The following is a 19000-nucleotide window of genomic DNA, read 5'->3' as shown; positions in this document are numbered from 1 at the left end:
CAGGGTTTAGTAACAAAGATTAAAAAAATAAAAACCCTTTTAAATATACAATTTGATATTTTTCGCCCTCCTTTCATTTCTTTTCTTACACTGAGCGGATAGACGAGTGAAAAACCCTTCGCTCGTGAAACTCTCTCGTCGAGGAGAGGTCAATTGCTAATTCAGCTCATTTTTCTCTTAATTTTGCGCTAATTTATGGGCTGTAATTTCTGGTTTTTATACACAGTTTCATGGGATTTTGAGCATATTTATCAGATCTGTTACCAGATCGGTCATTCTTAGGGTTTCTTTTTGTGCTGGCTCTAGAATTCGATGCGATCTGTGAACTGGTTTTTAAATGTTTGATATTTTTAGGTAATTCATTTTTTTTCCCTGAGAGTGGACTTACCGAGGAACGAAATGATATGGAAGACCTGAATTGGTGGAAATAAGTGTACTTTTCTGTCAATGAATCGAAATGACTGCGTGATGTAGATAAATGTTTTTTTGCTTTTGTAGCCATTGTGATTCATGTAGTAGAACATATTTCTTTGTCGGGAAAGTAGTCTTGAGCTAAATGTATAGATGAAAGTAGTACTCGCTATTCGCTGCCTTCGTTGTACTTTTGAATTGCAGCAGGTCTGATTTGCGTTGTATTAACAAATAAAATTATCTAATCCTAATCACTATTCGCTAGCAAAATCGCTGGATTTTAAGTAGCAAGTTGTTTATGGTGTTTCTTTCGTCCTTTGATGAACATAAGTCATCTGTAGCATATCCTAGCTAGTAAGAAAAGTGTCAGATGATAAGTTTTTGGCTGCAAGTTACTCTATTTAGTGGTGCTTGTGTTGAGATGATGCTTCTGTCATTCTTGATGCAAGGAAATACTTGTAACAAATCTAAGTAAAATGATCCCTGGATTGTTTTATACTCCAATTAATGTCTCATGCCTCATGGAATGAATTGCAGTGGTTAATCAGCTGGTAAACTTGAATAATGCAATTATATTATGGGAATATCCTCATTATAATCATGTTCTATATTGTCTCATAAATCGTTGGAAGTTTATATAGTAAACTCAGACAATTCTGGGAAAATGCTTCTCCCAATTGGTTGACTTGATTTGTTGATTATGTCTAGATGGAAACTCAAATATCTAACCATTGATTTGTTGATTATGTCTAGATGGAAACTCAAATATCTAACCATTTTAGTTTTAAGTTTTGACCTTAACTTGTTTCATATGTTTCGTGTAGAACCTTCTTTGAGAATTGATGGCATCCAAGTTGCGGCAAGTGCAAGCCAAGGTTTTACAAGCCTCACAATTTGTCGCCAAGCATGGATCTGCCTACCACAAGCAATTGTTGGAGCAAAATAAACAATACATTGTAGATCCGCCAACTGTGGAGAAATGCAATGAGTTGGCAAAACAGTTATTCTACACCCGTCTTGCGAGGTTACTCTGCATCCTTGCGTTACATCCATGGTTTTGATTGGAATTCTTGGACAGCTTATTAATCTTATTTCTTAGAAATTGAAACCTCTGTATGGCTCTGTTTTCCAAATTTGGTCAATAGATACAACCTCAACGATGATGATAGGTGTACTAACGATGTAAGGAAGGTCATATTGATTGAAAGAAAGTGCTCAACTTGAAATAATCCTAATAGAATGAAACCAAGCTGGAATGGAAATAAATCTAACAAGAGAGAGACACTTTCTCTCTTGCCCCTACCAGCTTCGAATACAACTGAAATTCGGAATAATTTCTGGATGCTAACACTAACAATTATTATCTCTTTTATTCTTTTTTTCCTCTTCCCTGTCGTGCATCTCCTTTCTCTCTCATCTAGTATTCCTAGAACATGGAGTTTGAAATGATGGGCCTCCACTCTTCACCCTGTTCTTTGGTCCAAATGATACTGCATCAGATTTGTTAACGCTTAGGAAAAAAATAATGGTTGTTGCCTGAAAAAATCTAGAAATTCTTATTTGTTCAGTTTTCTATCTTAATATTTATGTTGCTGGATGACTACTAACCTGAATGAGAGACAATGCTGTTATTAGTTCATGTGTTGGCGCCAGCGCCCATGATATAAATGGCTGGCCTATGCACAAATAAATATCTACTATCACTTATGCAACATGACCTTTTATCCAAGGGTGTCTGTTGCTGGATCTATCGGCCTCGATGCCTATGATATAAATGGCTGATGTATGCACAAATAAAATATCTGCAATGGCATGAGCAACATGACCTTTTCTCCAAGGGTACCTGTTGATATCAGAATATTTCAGTTTGCATTTTAATTTGTATAATCCATGAAATCAACTAAGTAAATTGATTATTGAAGGACCTTTTACTTTGTATTGTGCTGATTTTAATGAAGTCTTGGACAGGCTGAATCAACTTTTCTTCCCACCACCTAGTGGGACATTCCTGTCTTGTTTTGGTTCCATTCAATTTATATTGGTTTAAATATGTCAGGTGACTTAGCCTAGGGGTGCCACAGGCTAAATGCTGAAGCAAAATGAGAAAATTAGTTGTGAGCACAAGTGGAACTGGGATATACCTGAGCTGTTTAAAACTTTAAATGGTTTTTTGTTAAAAAAAATTGAACATTCATCTTACCATTGAATGTTCCAATTATTCCTTGAAAATTTATTGAACTACACATTATTAAGAGTAGTGTTTTCATAGTCCGAATGTCCATTGATGTAAGCTATATAGGACGTCGGCGGAAAGTTGACAATCCGAACCTTACCTTTTCTGTACTGACATCCTGAACATTTTTATATGATGTCTGTTTTTATAGCTTGAATGTTCTGTGTGAATCTCTTTGACGGTGTATATATACGTAATTTTTAACTGTAGATGAGTGAAAATACTTGCAATTCGGCTGTTAGAGGTTTCTGATTCAACATGATATCCGCATTCCACCACCTTTGATACTTTTTTTAACTTCAACTGAGAAGGTTTTGAATCCTGTCTATGTATTCCCTGTGGTTTAGTTGTTTCTTTTTTCCATCAGTATATGATAGACTGAGGTGCAGCAAAAAAATGGTGATGTTTGTGTTGTCAGCTTTAGTTGTGGGACCATGTTGTTATGCTCACTCACGACAATTTTCTTGGCATTGTTAGAGGGAATGTGGTCTACGGATAAAAATTTATGATGGATCAACCATATTACTGTGGGCTTGACTGCGTTCCTTGGAGTGTTTTGGTGTCTTTTCATTGCTATGTATTTTGCTTGACTTGCTTGTTTTTAAATGCAATTTATGTTAACTTGAAGTAGCACATGAAACCATAAGATTTACCTAAGTCATTTGTTTTTTTAGCCGATTACATTTTTCGGTGTTTAGATTACACTTTGTTGCAATGGTGGTTTGTTGTGACCAACCAGATCTTAGTTTCATTTCCTTGATTGTGTGCTCGTGCACCTGTTGCGCAATTGGATACTGAATCTCCTGACTGTCTACACTGCATGTTTCTTTTACATATATGGATGTTCCCATACATTCATATATATTGCTTTCGTTCAAAAAGACTTGTTTAGAATGGTGAATCATAAAAGAATCAACATGTGAAATGTTTGACGAGATGCTCAACTTTGATTGTTTAAGCACAGTTGTCAAGGGCGCAAGACGCACCGAGGCGCGCAAGAGCCGTGAAATCTTTGCGTCTTACCGAAGCAAGGCTCACATTTTTAAGTTTTTTTAAAAATTATTTATTTTAGAATAAATATATTAAAATATGAAATAATTAAGTCACAATATCACACCAAACAAAAAATAATTAATAAGTAATATGATTAAAATTTTTCAATCATCTAAATCAAGTTCATCTTATTCCATCGAATCATCAGAGTTCTCAGAACTTTCGGACTTGTATTTTTTTTGGACTTCATTTTCTTGATCAACATCAATTACTTTTTTCTCTTCATCCAAAAGATGTGAATCAGTGTTTTTCTGATTGTTTGTATGTAGAGGCCCTCACCTCGTTCTTCTGTTCAGAGTTCTCTTCTTCTGATTTCCGTATTGGGGCGTTGGTTTGCTAGGGTTTGGGTTTGGGCTGTTTGTTTTAAACAAATAATTAAAAAAGCCTGAGTGAACTTCCAAGGCTATTCCAAACGAGTGCCTGAGCTCGTCTTAGTGAATTGCTGCGCCTAAGGTCATCTGGGATGACCCTAGGCGCGGGGTCCTTGCTTGGTGGGGCCTCTCACCTCTAAGGCGAGAAGTGTTCGCCTTCGACAACTATGGGTTTAAGTAGTTCATGTATCTTACTTCTGGACCAAGAAATTGGGGTAGGTTGGGGCATAGTATTTAGGGCGTAAGGCGCACTAAAGCACTAGGGTGCATTGGTACCTGAGACGCAAAGTGCAAGGCGGAGCGCACGTTTTATCGAAGTAAAGCGCATTTTACACAAATTTTAAAATTCAACATATATTAAGTAATTTGTATTATTTAAATTAAATATTTTCACAAAGATAACATTCAATAAAAATAAAAATTCATTAATAGATAATGTAACATAAATCATAACAAAAAACAAATTCCAATCATCTAAAATTTATTAGTAAATCATAAAAATAAATCTGCATCCTACTCATCTTATCATCATCATCATCATCTCCAGAAGTTGAAGCTCCCGAGATTGGAACGTTCGGTAGTAGACAGGGAAATGTAGATTGCAGACTCGGAGACAGAGACCTTCAAACGCAGAAAGAATTTGAGGCAGAGACGCGCAGAGCTGCAGAAATTAAAGCCATGGTCTCCTTCTTAAGTCATGATAGATAATTTTGTGCCAAATTAAGATTTTTGGATGGTCAAAACATTTTCCTTCCTTTGATGAAATTTACACATAATAAACTTGGTCCCATACTCATTGCATGCTCATTCAGCTAGAAACTCTGCTAAATTTATTTAAGCAATCGACTGTTTTGATGCACCCCACAAATGTGTTATTTTTGTTTTTGGCCTCCTCTGCATCTCTGTTTAACATCATAATCATCCATGTGCAGCATTCCAGGTCGTACTGAGTCATTCTGGAAGGAACTGGATTATGTGAAGAATATGTGGAAGAACAAGCAGGAGCTGAAGGTAGAGGATGCAGGCATTGCGGCTTTGTTTGGGCTCGAGTGCTTTGCATGGTTCTGTGCCGGTGAGATCATCGGAAGGGGATTCACTTTTACCGGTTACTATCCCTGAAAAAAGAAGAACGTAGTTATAATCATTGGTAAGGACCATTCTTACCCAGCATCCTTTTGTTTCTCTTCAAAGTTTTGAAGCTGAGAAAGCAGTGTTGAATATGATTTGTCTCCAATAATTATTAGTGTATTTTGACTATTAATTTTCCCTCAACTGATGCAGCAGCTAGCTTCCTTTGTTGAAAGAGTCTATATATATGGTTTGCACCAAAATAAGATATGCAAACAAATGCCATCTATTCATTTGAATTCCTTTTTGCTGAAAAAATATTTTGATTTGTTTGGTGACAGAAGTAAACTTGAATTGTCTTTTCATACGAGTAATATTTTTTTATAAAAAAAAGGATGAAAAAAGGTAAATATTTGTGGACATTTGTCGTATTTCATTTCTTCTAGTTGAGTTTTATGATAGTTTTGTCATCTTGAAAAAGATTATGCAAGTGAAAATAGATCCAACTAATTGATTATTTTATAATTGGATATCAATTTATCGGAATATTCAAATTAAAGAGTGAGTCTAATGTGAAATCGTCTCACATATCTTAATCTGTGATATTGGTCAACCTTGTCGATATTTACAATAAAAAGTAATACTCTTAACATAAAAAGTAATATTTTTTCATGGATGATTCAAATAAGAGATTTGTCTCACAAATAAGTCTCATGAGATCGTCTCAGACAAGTTTTTGTCCAAATTAAATTGTCGAACTTATTCGATATATCTATAAATTCAGATGAATAGAATATTATCTCACTTGTGAAGATGTATCTCAAAACCTAATTGAAATTTATAAATTCAGATGAATAGAATATTATCTCACTTGTGAAGATGTATCTCAAAACCTAATTGAAATTTAAATACACGGTTACTTATTGAGTGATGTATAAAATTATTGTATTTCATAACACTAATGTATAATTAATAATAATGTTTATTTTGCTATATTATTAAGTGTAAAATCTTGACTATTTTTGTTCTTTGAAAATATAATTTATTTGGGTAAAATTATATTTGTTTTTTGTAAAACATAAAATATAATGATTTTTTTTAAAAAAAAAAGGAAAATGATTTTTTTTAATTTTTTCGAAACCACGTAATAAAAGGAGGCCCTAGCCAATCAGAGAGCAGAGGCCACGCAAAAAATTCGAATGATTGAGAGGGCATTTTAGTAATTTAAAAATAACTAGAGCTAGAAAACGCAGGAGAAGCTACGAAGGGCAAGCGTCCATGTAACATATAAGAGAGAAGAATAGCAGTTGAAAAGGAAATCGACAATGCCAGAGCGATACGCCGTTGTTCGGCACCGGACTCGCGCCGCCGCCGCATTCATTCTAGTCGTAATTGTTTTCGTAGAAGCCGTCGATGAACGTCAGGTGTTTTTCTTATTGATTTATTAGCCTTTTATGCGAAAAATGAGTTTCTGTATGGTTTTTCATTCAGCCGTTGGCCATGAATAGGTTGTGTGCAGCAAAACCTGTGTGGCGGAGAACTGCAATAGTACGTTTCTTCGAAAGAATGCTTTGCGAATGATATTGATTGGTCACTGTTTGTTGTGGTGCTTAATTTCATCTGTTTTTGTTTGTTTAATCTGAAATGTGTGCGCAGCGATTGGGATAAGGTACGGGAAGTACTGTGGAGTAGGTTGGACTGGATGTCCGGGAGAGAAACCTTGCGATGACCTGGATGCTTGTTGCAAAATTCATGATGAATGTGTGGAGAGAAAAGGTATTTGACTCGTAATGATGCCTGCATTCTCTGTCTGATTGGCGTGGTTTGTCCTTGGATTTTACTTTTTAAACGACTTTCAATTATGCCTGCATTCTCTGTCATTTGAATGGAGTACGTCTTTATTGGTGAATTGTATTCACAAGTTCTTTTGTCGTCCGGCTGATTATAATTTTTTTTCTTATTTCTGATAAGATCAAAGAAACTTGTTTAGTTGAATTTTGTGCAATAAGTAGTCCCATGCCTCGGACCTCCAGCTTTTGACTGCCATTGTTATGCTTGTTCTTCTTCAATTGCGAATGATGTGTTCTTTGGCATAATAGAGAAATATCTGCGTCCCATATGCATTTATGATTGATGGCATTGCCAACAATACAACTATTGGCATTTTTCTGATTCACCTTAGTGGATCAATGTGAATGGTCGACTTCTCAACAGATAACTGGGCTGAGGATTTGTATAGTTCGTTTTCTACTGTATGCTGCTCTGCTGTCAACAAAATATTACTTGGAAAAGTTGAAGCCAGAAATAGCAATTCTAAAATAAAAAGCTGAAGGGCACAATTCACAAATATTATTTAGCATTTGAAATGGTTGATTCATGGGAGCTATGTTAGTTCTGTAGTTTACGGTAGTAAATCTCTCATTTTAGTGGAGCCAAGTCATGTGAAATGTTCAATTTGTTTTTCTTTCAAATCCCAATCCTCCTGTTTGTCTTTTTGTTTTTTAGTCGCCAATTCAATTTCCATCATTGAATAATCTAAGCTCAAATAACTCATATAAAAGCCATTGCTCGACTTGTACGGTTAATTGGTCATTCCTCTGTATCGTTCTGCTTCATGGCGGTTACCTCTACTACATATATATTCCACACTTTTAATTGCTTATTTCAGGTTCTTTTGGTCGATGTGATATCTGTCTCTCAAGTTAACTCTCATACTGTGATGATGGTTCAATCATTTTACCTGGTGCATGCAAGCTAAACTTTTCATAGATCAAGCCCAAGTAATTTGAACTAATTCCCACTCCTTTATCAGTCAGTTCATGACCACAGACAATTATGCATTTTCTTGACCTCAGAAATTCGTCTGAATTTTCCTATCTACATTCTATACTTGATTCCTTCTTAACACCTAGATCTTATATGTTACTACATTATTTCTACTTTTGACCTTCATGAAATTTCGATGATATAAAAAAGTAAAAAATGTACACCTTAAGCAACAAACTCTAATCTTTTGAATGACTTTCACGTCTTTTAAATTACATACCGGCCATTACTTAATAACCAAGAGAGAATTGTTTGTAAATGGAATTTTCTTTGCCAACTTTATGCTTTCTTTTAATCTTGTAACTTTATGAATTTCTACGATAGAGGTCAGGAATATGCTCTTAACATATGCAGTATTGTTTTAGAATACATCTAACTTTTACTGCTATTGAGAAATTCATTCGAGGAAATCACCAAAAATTGGAGTGTAAATGTACTTCACTATGATGTCATTGTTTTTCTCTTGGAAATTGAGGTGAAGAAAAGATACATTTTGGAGCACCCTTGGTGTATGACTTAGATGTTATCAACAGCCGTCCAACTGTTGTGAGGCTTGTTAACCAAATATTTATTTACAAATGTATGAGAAGTTTGCATGCACTTGAATGTTGATTCCTGAGATTGAATTACCTGATTGCATCCCTCTAATCTATGTAAGAAAGACTGTATTGCTGATTGTTTAACCTTGTCTTGATATGTCAATTATTAAGAAATTGAACAATGTACAACCTGGTCAACTTGAACAAGGATAGACTTTTTAAGGAACATTTAGAGGCTTATAATTTTTATTAAAATTTTTAGTGTTTTGTGTTTTTTTGGTTATCTTTCTTGCTGGAAGTCCACCATGTGTTTGGATCTGGTCCAATAGTTACTGATTTGACTCCCAATGAATGGCCGAGGTAGAGGTACTGAACAGGGGCAGCCACCCCCCTGCATTGAAAATATCCATACGGAAATATTTATTTCACACACTGCGGAGAAGATGAATATGCCATTTTGCTTCATCTATTTTGATTGGCTTTTAATGGTTTCGTCCCCACGAACTTCTGGATTTTCCGCTCCCACAATGTAACCTTCTGCTTGCTTTTTGTCAAATGGTCTTTATATTTGTCACAAATGCATATTCTGGATACAAAGGATCAAATGGCTCTGGTCGGTAGGCTGCACTATTTGAGGCTAGTTGACCTGGGCCCTTTTTACTAAATTTGCTTTGTGGATACAGAGGTTACTTTTTGTTGACCATCGAACTTCTGGGTTCAAACGTGATAATTACTTCCTCTTAGATAAATTAAATCTGTTTTCTTGTTGTAACAGGCCTTCAACTGATAAACGAAGCTTTTACGTGTGTTCTCGTTCTTTTCATCAATGTGGAATACCATCTAATCTCTTCCTTTCTCTAACCATTTCGACTGAACTCATGTTTGAAAGATTATTATTAGGTAGATTTTTGTATACGAAATTTTCTGATTTTAATATATCGACCGGCATATTCTTGATGTTTTCAGGTTTGGCCAATATCAAATGCCACGAGAAGTTTAAAAGGTGCATAAAAAAAGTACATAAAAATGGAAATGCTGGTTTCTCAAAGACCTGTCCTTACGATACAGCAGTGCCTACAATGGTACAGGGTATGGATATGGCAATTTTATTCAGCCAGTTTGGCAACTCAAAGATAGAACTTTGATAGGCTAGCTTACTGTAGATACAACATGAATTTTATTGAAGGTACGTCCCTTTGGAAATTGTAATTTAGCTAATGGACTGCCTTCGGAGACATGATTCATATCTGTATTTTTGGCTCCAGTTTACGCGTGAAGTGATGATAATGTGACAAGTTATCAATTCTTCTTCTTATTATTATTATTATTTCAATTAAATCACTTCTCTTCTACTTGTGATTTTTTTAACAAAAATATCCTCTCTGTGTTGTTCTTTTGTTTGACGAAGGCAATGTTTGAGTTGAGCACTTGAGCTCAAATTCTCAAAAGTTGACTGATACTTAAGAGCTCAGCTTAGGCTTGTGAGCCCATCTCAAGCATTTTTTACTTTTCAAATTGTTCACAATTTCATATCGTAATTTCGGCACGAGTTTGAATTCATGAACTGGTTTAAGAGAGATACGAATGTGGTGACTAGAGAAGCTTAATATAGATTCGGATGATTATATATATATTTGAAATAAAACCACCTGTTTGCACAATATTTGGTGTTGCGGGCGTGCCAGGTGCGAAAATGCACCGATTTGTGTGAAAATGATAAAATCTAACTTCTAAAAACAAGCGATTGCGAATTCTAAATTTGATCGTCGGTTCTAATCTCCTAAAACAACTATAACGCCAAAATAAAGAAAACTATTGGGATTTGAGGAATAAATCTCTGACATCGTTTATATTTTCAATAAACTGTAGAAATTTACAAGACATAGAAATATGACAAATATAGTTGATGAAATCTACAAACGAGAAGACGTAAATTGCTAGAATATTCTGGAAAGCTTGAAAAACTAATGCTTGAATATTGGAAATTTTGCAGAGTGTTTGCAGATTTGTCTGTAGTTGAGTTGTGTGTGTAGTTTGTGTGTCGCCGATAAACTCTTTTTCTTCGCTGTGAGATATGGTTTCTTCCACTCCCCCATGACCCATGTTTCCCCGCTTCTCATTCCACGATCTGTCTCGATCCTCCCACGATTCTTCCCACGATTCTTCCCACGTTTTCTCCAACTTAACGTCTCGTGATCAGTTTTAAATGGACTGGGCTTGCTCTGCTAAGTTTGATGGGCCCATACAATTTAATCGGGCTTGTATTAATTTAACGTGGGCTTCATAATTTAATTATTTTTGGCCCAAACACCACCCTTTCCAATGGTCAGTTACAAAGTTGAGGTTTACAGCAGATTGAATAAACAAAGGGTCGTAATCCCGACAATGAAAACCTATCCACAAGTTCAATGCCTGCTTGGCTAACGAACGTGCAACTTGATTGGCCTGAAGAGAACAATGTTGTATGGTTGTGTTATACAAAATATATGGAATAAACAGAAAGGTATACTAAAACCAACGAACTAGTAGTATGAACAAAACAGTAGCACAATGCTTAAAATAAAGCAAACCGAGGCCTGTATGAAAATACAGTGTCCTTAAAACAGATTCGTCCCCTCCGGGATGTGCTTCGAGGATGAACTTGGACGTCTGTTTCCCAGGATACAACGGAACAACCAACAGTGACTTAGCACGAGACACTACTACGACGAACTGAAAGCGTACCTTTACTTTATCACCGAGATTTAACGGAGGCCAAATGAAAAGCTAACAATATGAAATGCAAGAGAATCTTGAAAGAGAAAAGATTTTTCATGTGCATGAAATGAGGAATGAGCACACTATTTATAAGCCCCAAAAAGTATACCAAGAGTCATGCAAGATTAATTAACTCAATTAAGCTTCCCATTAACTCAAGAATATGAAGAGCCACAAGTTTTCAAGTAACTCAAGAATGTGGAAAGTCAAAAGACACTCCACAATAATGAGCCTCAACCAACTCAAGAATGTGGAGAACCAAAAGGCACTCCCACATTCAAGACATGTAATTTTTATTCAAATTTCCAACAATCCCCCACATGAATGAAAATTGATATACATCTCGGTGACAAAGTTCTACAGTTGAATCCTGCATAGGATAGGTAGGTGTTTTCCTTTGAACCTTCCCTCATGAAATATATTTGCTTTACTAGCTGACCCGTAGACATGATGTCCTTGAACTGTTCTGCCGTTTATGTAAATTAAGATATATTTCACACAAGACTCTCCCTGATACTATTCAGTTCTCATGATTGTGTTCGTTTTGGCCATGAACACACGCCTGGTTCTGCGAGAGGGTCTAGAATTGAGTCTTGCAATTCCTTCGAAGCGGCCCCACTTCTCTCTCACATAGGTGATTCTATATTCTTCTCATCAGAATCATTAAAAGCCGTAAGCTTATCCTCAACATTCACTGTTTCATAATAGGAATGGACTAGGGATAACCCCCACAGTGATTCTCCAAATTAATGCGATTAGGTTGTCCCATTGAACCTAGTTCTTGGGATCTCCAGTCAGCGTAGGTTGGGTTTTCCTTCACGCCAATTTATTCTATAGGCTTGAGCCCCATTCCCCTTGACATTTTCGCAACTAACTCTCTGTTTAACCTTTTGGTTAGCGGATCCGCTATATTATCCTTTGACTTTACATAGTCCACAGAGATAACTCCAGTTGAGAATAGTTGTCTAATGGTATTATGTCTACGACGTATATGCCTAGACTTACCATTATACATATTATTTTGTGCCCTTCCAATCGCAGATTGGCTATCACAATGTATGCATATAGCCGGCACAGGTTTTTCCCATCCTGGAACATCTTCTAAAAAGTGACGCAGCCATTCAGCCTCTTCACCACACTTGTCAAGAGCTATAAACTCAGATTCCATTGTGGATCTGGCTATTACAGTTTGTTTAGAAGATTTCCACGCAATTTCTGCACCTCCTAAAGTGAATACAAATCCACTTGTAGATTTTGAGTCTTTCATATCAGATATCCAATTAGCATCACTGTATCCTTCAATAACAGCAGGATATCTTGTATAGTGCACCCCATGATCACGAGTGTACCTTAAGTATCTTAGCAATCTTATAATTGCTTTCCAGTGTTCAACTCCTGGATTACTCGTAAATCTACTCAATTTGCTTACTGCATAGGCTATGTCTGGTCTTGTACAACTCATTAGGTACATCAGACTTCCAATGACTCGAGAGTATTCTAATTGAGACATACTCTCGCCTCGATTCTTTGATAGATGTTGACTGGTTCATCGGGGTTCTAGTCAATACAGAGTCATCATTATTGAATTTCTCAAGTATTTTGTCAACATAATGTGACTGACTTAGGACTAGCCCTTCTGATGTTCTATGGATTTTAATTCCAAGGATTACATCGGCTAAGCCCAAATCTTTCATGTCAAATCTTGAATTCAATAACTTCTTGGTGGATTTGATCATCTTATCATTACTTCCAATGATAAGTATGTCATCTACGTAAAGACATAAAATGACATATCCCATTTCAGTGTTCTTTATGTATACACATTTGTCACATTCACTAAATTTAAATCCACTTTCCATCATGGCCTTATAAATTTTTCGTGCCATTGTTTTGGTGCTTGTTTTAAGCCATACAGAGACTTCACCAGTTTACATACCTTATTTTCTTGCTCAATCGCAGAAAATCCCTCAGGTTGTTCCATGTAAATTTCTTCTTCTAACCAATCGCAGAAAATCTCTCAGGTTGTTCCATGTAAATTTCTTCTTCTAAATCTCCATTTAGAAAAGCCGTCTTTACGTTCATTTGGTGTACTTCAAGATTCCGCAAGGCGGCAATCGCAAGTATCACCCGAATAGAAGTTATTCTCGATACAGGAGAATATGTGTCAAAGTAATCAAGCCCTTCACGTTGATGGTAACCTTTAATTACCAATCTGGCTTTATACTTATCTATGGTTCCATCTGATTTCATTTTTCTTTTGAAAACCCATTTACAGCCTAGTGGTTTGCTTCCCGGAGGAAGATTTACTAATTCCCACGTATGGTTTTGTAAAATGGATTCCATTTCGGAATTGATAGCCTCTTTCCATAGAGGTCCCTCAGATGAACTAATTGCTTCCTTGAAGCTTTGAGGTTCACTTTCCATCATGAAAGTGATGAAATCCGGACCAAAGGATTTCTCATTCCTAGCTCTCTTGCTACGTCTAGGTTCAATGTCTTGATCAAGCTCTTGTTCTTTATCAATTGTTTCATATAATCTTTTGGATGAACTTGGTTCTTCCTTAGATTTGCATGGAAACATGTGTTCAAAGAACGAAGTATTTCTTGATTCCATTATCGTATTCTTGTGAATATCAGGTATTTGAGATTCGTGTACAAGAAAATGATAAGCGCTACTGTTTTGAGCATATCCAATGAAAATGCAATCAACAGTTTTTGCTCCTATCTTTACCTTCTTTGGAGTGGGTACTGCTACCTTGGCAAGACACCGCCACACTCGCAAGTATTGGTAAGAAGGACTTCTACCTTTCCATAACTCGTATGGGCTTTTATCTAGCTTCTTCCGGGGCACCTTATTTAAAAGGTAATTTGCTGTTAGAACAGCTTCCCCCCACATGTTCTGTGGTAAACCAGAACTTAATAGCAACGCATTCATCATTTCTTTCAATGTGCGATTCTTTCTCTCTGCAATGCCATTTTGCTGAGGAGAATAAGGTGCAGTTCTTTCGTGTTTAATACCGTGTTGAGCACAAAACTCAGCAAATGGTGATTCATATTCACCTCCACGATCACTTCTTAGCACCTTAATTTTCTTGCTAAGTTGGTTTTCAACTTCACTCTTATATTGGACAAATTTGTCAATAGCTTCATCGTTACTTTTAAGGAGATACACATAACAAAATTTTGTGCTATCGTCAACAAAAGTAATGAAGTATTTATTTCCACCACGAGTTTGTACACTTTTTAAATCACATACATCACTGTGAATTAGATCAAGTGGTTCACTATTTCTTTCAATAGTTCGAAAAGATGATCTCGTTAGTTTTGCCTCAACACAAGTTTCACATTTGTGTTGTTTATCAATTTGGAATGCATGAATGTCTTTCATGTTTATTAATCTACGAATTGTATCGTAATTAACGTGTACAAGTCTACCATGCCATAAACAAGAAGACTCAAGCAAGTAAGCAAAAGTGTTAACTTTATTCATCACGGGCTTAATAGCCATTACATTTAGTTTGAATAAACCATTACAAACATAACCTTTGCCAACAAACATTCCACTCTTTGACAAAACCACCTTATCTGACTCGAAGACAATGCGGAAACCATGCTTGTTAAGAAGCGACCCGGACACCAAGTTCTTGCGAATGTCCGGTACATACAGCACATTGTTTAGAGTCAGTTCTTTTCCAGATGTCATTTTCAGAACAACTTTCCCTTGACCCTTGATTTCAGAAGTGGCGGAATTTCCCATGAACAGCTTTTCCCCATTCTCAGATTTCTCAAGAGTAGCAAACACCTCCTTGTCGGAGCAAACATGGCGAGTGGCACCAGTGTCGATCCACCACTCCCTGGTGTTCGAACTCACCAGATTAACCTCTGATATTACAGTACAGAGATTCATGTTCGAAACCTCATGAGCAATGTTCTCTACCACATTCGCCTCTCGGTTTCTCTTCGGCTTCTTACATTCAGATGCCTTGTGACCCATACCATCACAGTTGTAGCATTTTCCGGAGAACTTTTTCTTTGACACGCCTCCTTTGGGTCCCATGTTCAACCTTTTGCTAGAGGAGGAAAATGTTCTCTTTTTCGAGCTTTGGCCATGCTCGACAACATTTGCCTTAGCGGCAACAGGAGAAAATAATCGTCTTTCCGAACTCTTGTTGTCTTCCTCGATGCGAAGTCGAACAATGAGCTCTTCAACATTCATCTCCTTTCGCTTGTGCTTCAAGTAGTTTTTAAAATCCTTCCAAGCTGGTGGTAGCTTCTCAACAATAGCAGCCACTTGGAATGATTCGCTCAAATTCATCCCCTCATCGTGAATCTCGTGAAGAATCACTTGGAGTTCTTGAACTTGGCTGATAACCGGCTTTGAATCCACCATTTTAAAGTCCAGAAAACGACCAACAAGAAACTTCTTGGCCCCGGCATCCTCGGTTTTGTACTTTCTGTCAAGGGATTCCCACAGCTCTTTAGCCGTTTTCTTTTCGCAAAACACGTTGTAGAGCGAATCTGTCAATCCGTTTAGTACATAGTTTCGGCACAAGAAATCAGAATGATTTCATGCCTCAACCGCACTAACAGATTCAACATCTCCCTCACCCTCGTTGAGTTTAGGAGCATCCTCCGTGAGGAATCTAGCCAAGTTCAGCATCGTCAGGTAAAACAGCATCTTCTGCTGCCACCTTTTGAAGTCCACACCAGTAAACTTCTCGGGTTTTTCACCGTGACTTGCTGGAACAGCAACCGCAGCAGCACGTGGGGTACCATGAGGGACAACTTGAGGAGGGACAACATGACCAGTTTCCCTTTGCACGTTGGTTTCAGTAGCCATATCTGAAACAACACGTAATGAGTAATCTGTTTTAAGATTGTTATACAAAATATATGGAATAAACAGAAAGGTATACTAAAACCAACGAACTAGTAGTATGAACAAAACAGTAGCACAATGCTTAAAATAAAGCAAACCGAGGCCTGTATGAAAATAAAGTGTCCTTAAAACAGATTCGTTCCCTCCGGGATGTGCTTCGAGGATGAACTTGGACGTCTGTTTCCCAAGATACAACGGAACAACCCGCAGTGACTTAGCACGAGACACTACTACGACGAACTGAAAGCGTACCTTTACTTTATCACCGAGATTTAACGGAGGCCAAATGAAAAGCTAACAATATGAAATGCAAGAGAATCTTGAAAGAGAAAAGATTTTTCATGTGCATGAAATGAGGAATGAGCACACTATTTATAAGCCCCAAAAAGTATACCAAGAGTCATGCAAGATTAATTAACTCAATTAATCTTCCCATTAACTCAAGAATATGAAGAGCCACAAGTTTTCAAGTAACTCAAGAATGTGGAAAGTCAAAAGACACTCCACAATAATGAGCCTCAACCAACTCAAGAATGTGGAGAACCAAAAGGCACTCCCACATTCAAGACATGTAATTTTTATTCAAATTTCCAACAGGTTGCTCCATCCACCTGGTTGGAAAGCTCCTGATATTATCAATAAGAGTCACATCCTGAGAAAGAGGCAAGTCTCGCCAATGCACTGGATTAACGAGAGCCAACGTGCCATAGAGAGGCCCTCACGCATCGGAAAAGATTCAGCAATGCGTGCTGCATAAATATACCCAGGAGACATCTAGCCAAATCGAAAACGACCACTTCGCTACCCACAACGCCCAAGAGCTCCTTTCCTAACTAAACTCACACATCTGGGATTTGAACTCATGACCTAAGAGGTCTCTGGCTCTTACCCTTGTTATTTGTTACTAAATCAAGAGACCCTTGATATCTCAATAGTTTTTTTTTTCTTTCAATAATCCAAGTTGTTGGGACATTATGAATCATACGCTGGCTTAGGGATGGCAATGGGCCGGGGCGGGGGCGGGTTTGCCATTCCCATCCCCATCCCCGAATGCCATCCCCACCTCCATCCCCGCCCCCATCCCCACTTTTTCGGTTTCGGGGAATCCCCAAACCCGAAACTTCGGGGATTAACTAACCATCCCCGTCCCCGTCCCCGTCCCCATCCCCGCTTCAAAAATATTAATATGACAAGACGATGGGGACGGGGATGGTTAGTTAATTTTAATATTAATATCAATATTAATATTAATAATAATAATATTATTAATATTTTAAAAATTATATTATTAATACTAACAATACTATTATTTTATTATTGATAATATACTTTCGGGACGGGTTCGGGGATTTCGGGGATAGGGATAGTAATCCCATACCCGTCCCGAACTACATCGGGGATTTGAAAAAATCGATTTCGGGGATAAGGATAGTAATCTCATACCCGCCCCGAACTACATCGGGGATTTGAAAAAATCCCCGAACCCGAACCCAAACCCGAAAAATCGGGGATCCCCATCCCCGTTTCGGGTTTTTTCCGTGGAGGCCCAAACCCGCGGGGAAAATTGCCATCCCTACGCTGGCTCCTGTGGCTTAAAATTAATTTTTTCGAACAATTTTATTTTGTGGTAGCAGAAAGAAAATTATCATATATAAGAAGTTGTGGCCGTATCCTTTAAGTCTAATAAGCTCAACGTTAGCTTGACTTTGTAAAATTTTCAAGAAATAGACTTACTTACATATTTGGTCTACTTAGAGTAATCATAATAACCATGATCGTCATGCTTACGTTTAGTATTGTCTTAAAATAATAGTAAAGTTGTGATACTTTTCTAGTTTTTAAAAAATAAGATTTAAATTTCAAGTTGATCAGAGAAAAAACTCAAATTAGATTAGTAAAAAAAACATGGATTGGGTAGGAAAGTTTATTTGGGCTTCTTTCCCTGAAACCACAGGGGTAACGAACAGGGCTGTATCGACATATTTTAACTTTCCTCGCGTATTTCTCATTAATTGTTTCTTTCAGCTTTTACCAAGTTTCACGCGTCATTCTACACTATATTATAATTTTAATTTTAGCAAATACTATATTATAAGTTGACATCAAAGTTAATGGTCAATTCATGGGCCAGGGCCACCCACCTTCCTAACGCAACCTTTATTGACATAATTAATAATTTCCGTGTTTAAATTTTAAATATATATAAAAAAAATTAGACCCGTTCCAATTATTATATGGTAATTTATTAATCCAAATTATATATATAAATATGGCAAAAACTTGTGTGAGACAGTGTCACATGTCGTATTTTGTGAGACATATTTTTTATTTTGGGTCATCTATGAAAAATTATTACATTTTATGCTAAGAGTATTACTTTTTATTGTGAATATCGGTAGGGTTGACTCATCTCACAGATAAAGATTCGTGAGACCGTCTCACAAGAAACATACTCTATAAATATTATGTTGACTTCTTCCATTCATTTTCATAATAGGACTAAATATGATACATTTTTTAAATAACTTTAAAATTTATGAATAAATCCTTTAAAAATCAATATAAATATATTTTCAGATCAATAATATATTATATAACTTTTGACTTAATTGAAAATGAAAAAAAAAAATGATAGAAAATTGTGGAGAGGAAGCTCTCACCCAACATTCGTCTGAAACCAAAATCTAGCAAATCCATTTTCCCTAACAGTCCATGAGCAACCCCTTTCATCTTCGATTAAGCACAACTATTCTTGAAAAAATTTAGATCACAGCTAGCTGCAGGAACATACAGCCATTGTTTTGATATACTGTTCACCAACCATATTCATCTTTACGTCTATCTTTTTAGTTTTCTTTTTGCAT

At 36.7% G+C, this 19000-nt stretch overlaps 2 protein-coding genes and 2 long non-coding RNA genes across 4 annotated transcripts; 2 read left to right on the top strand and 2 right to left on the bottom strand.

Moving 5' to 3' along the window:
- Nucleotides 1–80: 80 nt before the first annotated feature.
- On the bottom strand, nt 81–1435 carry LOC140818310 (uncharacterized). Its single transcript, XR_012114947.1, has 2 exons — nt 1214–1435; nt 81–134 (listed from the first exon to the last, which is right to left on the bottom strand). It is a non-coding gene; the product is annotated as an uncharacterized lncRNA (long non-coding RNA).
- LOC140818309 (uncharacterized) lies at nt 1220–5435 on the top strand. Its single transcript, XM_073178235.1, has 2 exons — nt 1220–1435; nt 5001–5435. The coding sequence occupies exons 1-2, from the start codon at nt 1254–1256 to the stop codon at nt 5185–5187; spliced, it is 369 nt and encodes a 122-aa protein (XP_073034336.1). The 5' UTR covers nt 1220–1253; the 3' UTR covers nt 5188–5435.
- On the bottom strand, nt 2284–4994 carry LOC140818311 (uncharacterized). The gene is made up of 2 exons (XR_012114948.1): nt 4232–4994; nt 2284–3588 (listed from the first exon to the last, which is right to left on the bottom strand). It is a non-coding gene; the product is annotated as an uncharacterized lncRNA (long non-coding RNA).
- Nucleotides 5436–6374: 939 nt separating the features above from the next.
- On the top strand, nt 6375–9851 carry LOC140818789 (probable phospholipase A2 homolog 1). The gene is made up of 4 exons (XM_073178837.1): nt 6375–6560; nt 6645–6684; nt 6793–6912; nt 9468–9851. Exons 1-4 carry the CDS (start codon nt 6462–6464, stop codon nt 9644–9646), a joined length of 438 nt encoding a protein of 145 aa, XP_073034938.1. The 5' UTR covers nt 6375–6461; the 3' UTR covers nt 9647–9851.
- The last annotated feature ends 9149 nt before the right edge of the window (nt 9852–19000 follow it).

Source organism: Primulina eburnea, chromosome 17, assembly GCF_022965805.1.
Source record: "Primulina eburnea isolate SZY01 chromosome 17, ASM2296580v1, whole genome shotgun sequence".
NCBI classification, from domain to species: domain Eukaryota; kingdom Viridiplantae; phylum Streptophyta; class Magnoliopsida; order Lamiales; family Gesneriaceae; genus Primulina; species Primulina eburnea.
Note: the sequence above shows the minus strand (reverse complement) of the source record. Positions and strands in the feature narration are given on the sequence as shown.

What these genes read in the sequence shown, in the direction of transcription:
- LOC140818309 (XM_073178235.1), top strand. Translation starts at nt 1,254, where the DNA reads ATGGCATCCAAGTTGCGGCAAGTGCAAGCCAAGGTTTTACAAGCCTCA. An exon ending in TTCTACACCCGTCTTGCGAG is followed by an intron (nt 1,436 to 5,000) that starts GTTACTCTGCAT and finishes ATCCATGTGCAG; the next exon opens with CATTCCAGGTCGTACTGAGT.
- LOC140818789 (XM_073178837.1), top strand. Translation starts at nt 6,462, where the DNA reads ATGCCAGAGCGATACGCCGTTGTTCGGCACCGGACTCGCGCCGCCGCC. An exon ending in AAGCCGTCGATGAACGTCAG is followed by an intron (nt 6,561 to 6,644) that starts GTGTTTTTCTTA and finishes GGCCATGAATAG; the next exon opens with GTTGTGTGCAGCAAAACCTG. An exon ending in TGTGGCGGAGAACTGCAATA is followed by an intron (nt 6,685 to 6,792) that starts GTACGTTTCTTC and finishes ATGTGTGCGCAG; the next exon opens with CGATTGGGATAAGGTACGGG.